Raw genomic sequence first — 7,827 nt, 5'->3', positions numbered from 1 at the left:
TGGAGCCATGGGGGTTCATTAGAACGATTCAGCAAGAGTTGTTTGCCTTTGTGCTTATTCACCGGTCGCTGACAGCGGCCCGTGCGCAGCTTACAGAGAGGCAGATGTATCACTCCATTCCATCCCTTTAAATGGACCGTGCTCGACCATGAGTTATTGCGACTATTGCGAGTCCACGATCCACTGCCCACGGCGTATTATCGTTTATAACGCGCCATTGCAAACTACATCTATTTTTGTGCACTTGTATGACCCTTGTAATATTTCTGCCAAATTGCAAGTCTTGTCATGTCTACCAGTTATAGTCAGTCAGTCATCAATCCATTTAGTACCATGTGAAAGCTAGATCTGGTAGCTAGCTTCTAAATAGGAAAAATATTCCCAAATCGAAATGATAATTCCCATTCTGTAGCTTTGTTTTATATCAATCAAATTTATAAAAAGTGTAAACAAACTGATTTCATCAAAATTCTGGTATAAACGCCCACTGGATCGAATCAATAACACATTCATCTATAATTCGTGTCTTATAACTACACGTCTAATCACTTTTTTCACCAAAATTCCTTTGATTTCAATGCTTAATGTCATTTGAAAAATCTTCGTTAAAATAGGACGTTATTTCTTGAATGAAACATGGGTGGGTATAATTTGTAGTAGCATAGACTAGCGTAGAGATGGTGGAAAATTTGATATTTAAAAATTGATTAATGCTCGATTTAATAAGCGATTTTTATTCACTTACCTTGAAAGTAAAAAACAGTTACTGCTTTTATAATTGAATAAACAGTCTTTGGAATTAAATGAAGTATTGTAATTATTGTAAATAATAAAATAGACGAAAATACTTTGATCCATTCAATTAATAAATTAATCGATTTACTGAACAGATTAATTATTTTGCAATAGGTTCTAGGTTTTCGCATCACTAAATTATGTCTGTGATAGGGTTAATGGCATCTTGGTTTACACTTTTTATAAATTGGATCGCAATATAGCTATCTAATCTGGCTACAAGATGGGAAAGCGTAATTTCCTTTTCATAGCTAGCTACCAAATTTGGCCACGAGATCTCAAACCTTGCTAAAGGCAAATCCCAAAATCAAGGTCAAATCTGGTCAGACAGGTAGTAAGTAACGCTATTCTTTCATAGGTACATAATTTCACAGTGAAACAAGCAGCATCATGTATCAGTGTGAACCCTAAACCTGCCGGGCGTTTTCCCGTTCACAGTGGGCAATCTTCACCTCCTACCGCTGCGCCAACCCAAGCGCGCTGAGGTGAACAGCGATAGCGAAAAACCCCCGAAGTGCTGCATCAGAGCTCTGATAAACGAAAACAATTGGGGTGATTTATTCCTGCCCTAATTAACCCCAGCCTTCAGGTACGGAGCCTACAATGTTCAGTCTACAATGTTTGACGACAGGTTAGTCTATAGTCAATGACGAACTATATTTGGGTCAAAATCTTTTCGTTGCTTGTTTTTGACCCCGATTAAATGTGACGGAAAAGAGTATGGGACTCAGTGGCATTTTTAATTTTTCTCTAGTTAAATATTTGTTACACTAAAAAGGACAAACAATGATAACACATTTTTTTTATTTGTTAGAATACATAAATAATTTCGTGACAGTGGTGAGAAATAATGCAACGAAAAGAATTTTGACCCCTTTATTCAAGTTAGGCTATAACAAGCACAGAAGGTCAATTAAATTTAAAAAATCAAAAAACCCGACTGCCAAAACTAAAAGGAACAAAATAAGCCTAGTGGTCTAGAACTCTGTTAAGTAGCTAATTTAAAGTTCAACAGTCGGGACCCATTACTAAGAGTTTTTGCGCGTCACGATTTAAATGGGTCCCGACTGTTGAACTTTAAATTAGCTACTTAACAGAGTTCTAGACCACTAGGCTTATTTTGTTCCTTTTAGTTTTGGCAGTCGGGTTTTTAGATTTTTTAAATTTAATGTTTTATTTTACACTTTTTTGATATTTATGTGAAAACGGTAGATTAAAAGTATTATGACATATATATTTAGAATGGACTAATTATTAACTTTTATTTGATACCCATATTGTTACTATACAAATTATTTTTTTTCATTCCTCCGCCATATTTTTTTTCGCAGACGCCATATTGAAATATTATGTAGCTTATGTCACTCCGACAGTTATGACGAATCCAATGATACCTCATATGTCAAAATCCGTCTAGCCGTTTAGGCTGCAGCGAGGACCAAAGAAATGGACATACATACCCACATACATACATACATACATACATACATACATACATACATACATACATACATACGCTCGAAAAACATAACCCTCCTTCGGGCAGTCGGGTAAAAAGTTTACCACCGTTTCGGAAAAACGTCTGTTGAGATTCTTCCGGCCAGAAATTCAACGAGATAAAGTAGGTATATATGTTTTAAACAGATTTACAGTTGTTCAATAATATTTACGTTACAGAAAGTAGGTATTGAGCACTGCACAACTGCATTTTTTTAAACAGTAGATTCGTTATTTGAAGTAAGAGATAGCCAGCACGGATCGAAATTATTTTCAATAATACCTACTAAAAATAAATAAATAAGCTGGTGAACTGGTAAACACTTTGTTGACGTCAGTCTTAAGTAACTGTATCTAATTTGCCCAACTTGCTCAACAAGGCCCCGCTAACTCGGGCCATACATACGCTGAACAAAATTGCCGAAGAAACAGATTTGTTTTGAGTGAATTCACAAAGGTAGCACTATTTGTTATTTGTTATATGTTATAAGAATAATTAATTACTTATATATGGAAGCAAGAATTTAATATTTATGTTGGAACTTCTCTGTCGCATTAGGTCAAGCCTGTAATGATAGATGTAAGTGTGTGTACAATAAATAAATAAAAATTTGGATGCATTGTTAAGTAGCTTATTTACTTGCATTGCATTTTGCAAATCGGTTGTGCGACAGTGATAAGTAATTTACCTGTTTTTGAACAATAATCTTAATAGCGATCGTTAGGAGGACTGTCCCTAACCCATTGTTGCACCCGCATGCCCGGCCGTGCTAATTGTATGCAATTAATTCAGTACGTATTATTGTAATTAGTAGTTAAGTACTTGTTTACCTGGATCTTGGGTGATACCGAGGAGAGGGGTAAGGGCCGGGGAGCTGTGGTAATTTTGGAAATGATTAGTTTTGGTTGAACCTTCTGCTTGGTAACTTATGCTGATTTTTTTCGTGTGGTGAAAGTATAATTAAAATGATGGAAAATATGGAAATCGATATTGAGAGGATGGATATTGAAGAATTGGCAGATGAAGTAAGTTCTTACCATGTTTTCGTATGTTTATTGTTTAAGTAGGAAGAATAATTTTAACTAATTTCATTCGAGTTATTTCTTTTTTAATATTTAGAATTTTTTTATTCCATGAAGCCTATCAAACCAACAAAAAAAACAAACCGCCGAATCAAATTACAATCAGTGACTGAAAATAAATCATCCCCTGTTTTCCTACCCTTAGGATAAGAATATTTTCCCCAAATTTAAATGGGACCACTTTCGAGGTATACGCTTTCCAATAAAAAAAGAATTATCAAAATCGGACTATGTAAAAAGTTACACGTCGTCATACATAAAAAAATATACTCGTCGACTTGAGAACCTCCTCCGTTTTTTTTCGTCGGTTAAAAACTGTACGCTGGTAAAGCTTGTTTAAAATGAAATAACAATGGGAAAGATAAACGGATTATTCACTCACGACTTGCTTATTCGCTGATGGTTCAAAACATATCGGGCATATTGCGACTGTTAAAACGTGACGTGGCTCGCCGCAATATGCCCTTATGTGCATTATTTTAATAACCATGACTGGTACAATAATGTTTTCATTTGCTAAATAACTAACTTAAAACTTATGTCAAAGTCAAAGTCAAACTTATGAATGTCAAAAAAAAATCTACCTCCGGTTCGGCAAAAACCTCTGTTGAGAAGAATCCGGCAAGAAACTCGAGGTATATTTTTTTAAACAGATTTACAATATTATTAAATGATAGTATACATCACAAGTATTTAACACAACTTTATTTTTAACACAGTAGGTTCGCTATTTGACGGGATCGCTAATGCGGATCGGAATTATTTCACAATATCCCTATCATTAACAATACAATACAATACAATACATTAACTCTTTATTGCACACCAACACAGTAAGCAGTACAGAAAACTCAAGTATATATACCTACATAGAGATTTTGTAAGGTAAGCAATAGGCGGCCTTATCGCTTCAGAGCGATCTCTTCCAGACAACCTTTACAATGGACTAAGGAATACCTTAGATATTAATTTAACAATAGATCTGAATTTTGTATCTGATTCAGTTATAATATTTTTTGGAATTTTATTATAAAAACGTATGCAATTCCCAGAAAAGACTTTTTGGTTTTAGCCAGTCTGTAAGATGGAACTTTAAGCTTCCCTGTGTTTCTAGTATGAAAAATAATTTGTTGTTGCAGCTTGCACGAATTGAAGCGGCAGCGCTGCAGGCGCGCGTCATCGAGCGGCAGGGGCGCGACATTTACCGCGCGATTATGACTTCAGGTATGCTCTTGTACAACTGCTTCGTCAACACGGTGAAATAAACTAAGAATTTGTTTGTCTGTTTAACAATTTAGACCCGTCTTTGTTTTGACATTTAATTGTAATCAGTACCGTAAACTGCTTCAACTTTGCCCTCTGGCCCCAACATTGCCTGATTCAATTTACAGTCGATAACTAGCACCCTTCTAGGTTTTTAAACTTTTATCCCACCGTAATAATAATTCCCGTGTAGATAAAAGTTTAAAGCCTATAAGAGTGCTAAGTTATCGACTCTAAATCGAATCAGGCAATGTTGCGGCCAGAGGGCAAAGTTGAAGCAGTTTACGTACCTTCTACGAAACTAGATTCCAAAATTTTTATGAAATTTGACTTGTAGTTCCAGAGTTGAGCGTGTTCATACAAACTCTTCAGCTTTGTTATGTTAGTGTAACATATATTTAAATAGTAATATGCTCCACAGATCCGCGCTGTACGAGAGAAAGAAAGCAGCGTTTAGCTAAGCTGCACACCCTGCTCTCCTCGGGGGCCCTGGCCGGCCCTCTCCTCGAGCCTGTCGGGGAGGAACACGTCAAACTAACGGAATTTTATGTGAGTTTATCAGATCTTTCTTTGTCAGATTTATTCTAAAAGTTAATTTCCCATTTTTTTGGATTGTCGCCTTCCGTGAAGTCGCCAAGTGGACGACCAGCGTTGGCCTTCACAGCCAACACTATGCTGAGCTGGGACCGTTTCGCGACTGCAAAAACTTGCTTTTATTTTTTATTTTGTTTTGTCATAATTTGTAGTATTAAACTGTTTTTGGGAATAGCGAATAAATGATTTCTATTCATTGGTTGTTTGTCTATTTCAACAGAACTCGGTTGTACCGCTACGATATTCGTCACAGTCTGAGCATGAAATGGAGGTCGATGTAGCAAGTGATGAAATGGACTATGTTTCTGTAAGTTTTCTTCTAGCAAATCTAAATTTTCTTGATTATTTATGATTATTTGTTTAACATAGAACGCTTTTGGATAAATCGCGAATTTTCGTCTCTTCGTCTCTTACAAATCAAGTTGGCACCTGTTAGCCAGCCGTATTTAAATCTACTTTTTGTGTTTCAGGACCATGACAACGATCCAGGGTCAATAAGGCAAGACGAAGACCCTGTGATCGTTATCGAAGACTCGTCAGATGAAGAACGTGAAGACGAAGACGAGGAAGAATCTCGTCGTGCAGAATATCGGGAATCTCATTTATCTCCCTATAGTGACACAGATACTGAATCAGAAGACGAAGACAGGTTTAAAAATTTAAATTTGTTTTACATATAGGTAATATTTGAGTCTACTTTCGATAAACTTTATAAATAATAAAACATACTGTTAGATAAGTATAAATATGTGATATTTGTAAATATAGATTTTTAGGATTAGAGTAAGATTTTTTGTTCTATTTTTCTCTTTCTATTTGTTATGTATTTTTTCTAACCCGTGTAATGTGTCACTGCTGTTATAAATAAATTGTTTTCTTTCCTTCTTCGAATATAGTTTATATTGTGTGCTATTTTTTTTCCTTTGGTTTAATATTATGATAATAAAAATATTAGTCATTGTAAATGTGTAAGTTTAGATTTATGATTATGATTAATTTTGTACCTGTGATTTTTAAACCGTGGTAAATAACTGTAAAAAAAATGTGGAATAAAGTTATATATTAAAAGCTTAATTTGTATTTTATTAAGATGGTATACATTATTTTCACACACTAAACATACGCTTATAGGTACAAGGTTTTTATAAAATAACTAAAAACCAGAAAGTATTTTTCTCAGAATCAAAAGTAGAATTCATTACACTATGTTTTAAATCAGGTTGTGTTTTAATCCCTTCTTTATTCTGCCCAGTTCAAGTGTTACGAATGCGTACGCCGATTATATGTTTTAGCGAGGTTGCATACTATTTAGATAATTTAATAATAAATACCAAAATGTCAACTCCTAGTAATAAAGATATCAAAGATAAAATATCTTTATTCAAGTTAGGCTATAACAAGCACTTATGCACTTAGCCCTTATTCCTCGCAGTACCACCAACTTGTTCGATCAGTGGTACCAGAAGGAATTGTCTTTTCTCGTGCAAGAGCGGTTTTGTATACTTACCACGTGAGTGAAATTTTCGGGCGCTTGACACGGGCGCGGGCGCACAATGGAAGACAAGTCGCCAGATTTTGATCAACGTAAAGTTAGCATCGGTAAGTACTGTCTTTAGTTTTTATAAAAGAACAATCCTGGCATCATATCTCTTAATAATAGTTGCCAAAACGGTAATGAGGAAAAAAGAAAATGCATGAACTCTGAATATTGACCCAAAAAAGTGATCCTATAAGACTTCGTTAGACGCTATTGCAGTCAGAATGACAACAGAATTACAGTACCCGGCCACAAAGATTGCACATCGTTCTTTGGAAAGAGAGATTAGGCTAATTTCGGCTTCGCAGAGCGTTGTCACACACTATTTAAGTGAATTTTGTCAGTCGTTGTACTCGTACAGGTGCAATAGACTACAGACGCATTCAGATGAAAATATATAACTACAAGTTGTTAAAACCGGCATCTTTAGGAAAAAGAGGGAACTATCCTTTTTCTAGTAGTTGCAACAGCTCTCTATAGATATCTCAAGTTTACATGTCATTAATTTGACTTAAACTAATTAAGTCCATAAAGGTGCAGTGTTTATTGAATATAACAGATGATATGACGGTCGGCAGTGTTCGGAAATCGTCGTGAACAGCCAATTGTCTTTTTCCGAAGACGATGTGCAATCTTTATAGCCGGGTACTGTACCGTATAACCCTTACAAGCTGACGGACTAATGGTCTAGACTGATTATAATTAAACGTTTTCAATAATATTCGTCAATCTGATGTGACTGACATAAAACCAGAATGAACTGAACTGACGCCAGAATGAACATGGAAACGAAGTCTAAGGTTTTCGTTTTTCCCCTTGAGATAGGTACCCTTAAAAATTATACCCATAGAGAAAAGTTAAGTGCCTCGATACATTTTAGACCGGTCATTACAGTAGAGCGTAGATACTTTTTATTTTTACCGCTCACAATACAGCTTTTATCGTGGGCCAGAGCCGTAAAACGTGACCCCGCAATAAATATCGATGAAACACTGAAAATATGAATAGTATTCTAGATTTTATCGAGCTTACTATGTTCGTTTTATTCGTTGCTTGTC

The 7,827-nt window shown here is 35.4% G+C and overlaps 1 protein-coding gene across 1 annotated transcript; it reads left to right on the top strand.

Annotated features, from left to right (window-relative positions):
• Window positions 1–3,166: 3,166 nt before the first annotated feature.
• LOC141438096 (uncharacterized) lies at window positions 3,167–6,059 on the top strand. The gene is made up of 5 exons (XM_074101762.1): window positions 3,167–3,318; window positions 4,515–4,599; window positions 5,060–5,187; window positions 5,453–5,539; window positions 5,703–6,059. Exons 1-5 carry the CDS (start codon window positions 3,259–3,261, stop codon window positions 5,910–5,912), a joined length of 570 nt encoding a protein of 189 aa, XP_073957863.1. The 5' UTR covers window positions 3,167–3,258; the 3' UTR covers window positions 5,913–6,059.
• Window positions 6,060–7,827: the final 1,768 nt, after the last annotated feature.

Source organism: Choristoneura fumiferana, chromosome 18, assembly GCF_025370935.1.
Source record: "Choristoneura fumiferana chromosome 18, NRCan_CFum_1, whole genome shotgun sequence".
NCBI lineage: Eukaryota > Metazoa > Arthropoda > Insecta > Lepidoptera > Tortricidae > Choristoneura > Choristoneura fumiferana.
This window is presented reverse-complemented; position numbering and strand designations above follow the sequence as displayed.

Bases quoted from the DNA above. Each gene is read 5' to 3' on its own strand.
- LOC141438096 (XM_074101762.1), top strand. From the start codon at position 3,259: ATGATGGAAAATATGGAAATCGATATTGAGAGGATGGATATTGAAGAA. The intron at 3,319-4,514 runs GTAAGTTCTTAC...TTGTTGTTGCAG, and splicing joins TTGAAGAATTGGCAGATGAA to CTTGCACGAATTGAAGCGGC. The intron at 5,540-5,702 runs GTAAGTTTTCTT...TTTGTGTTTCAG, and splicing joins ATGAAATGGACTATGTTTCT to GACCATGACAACGATCCAGG.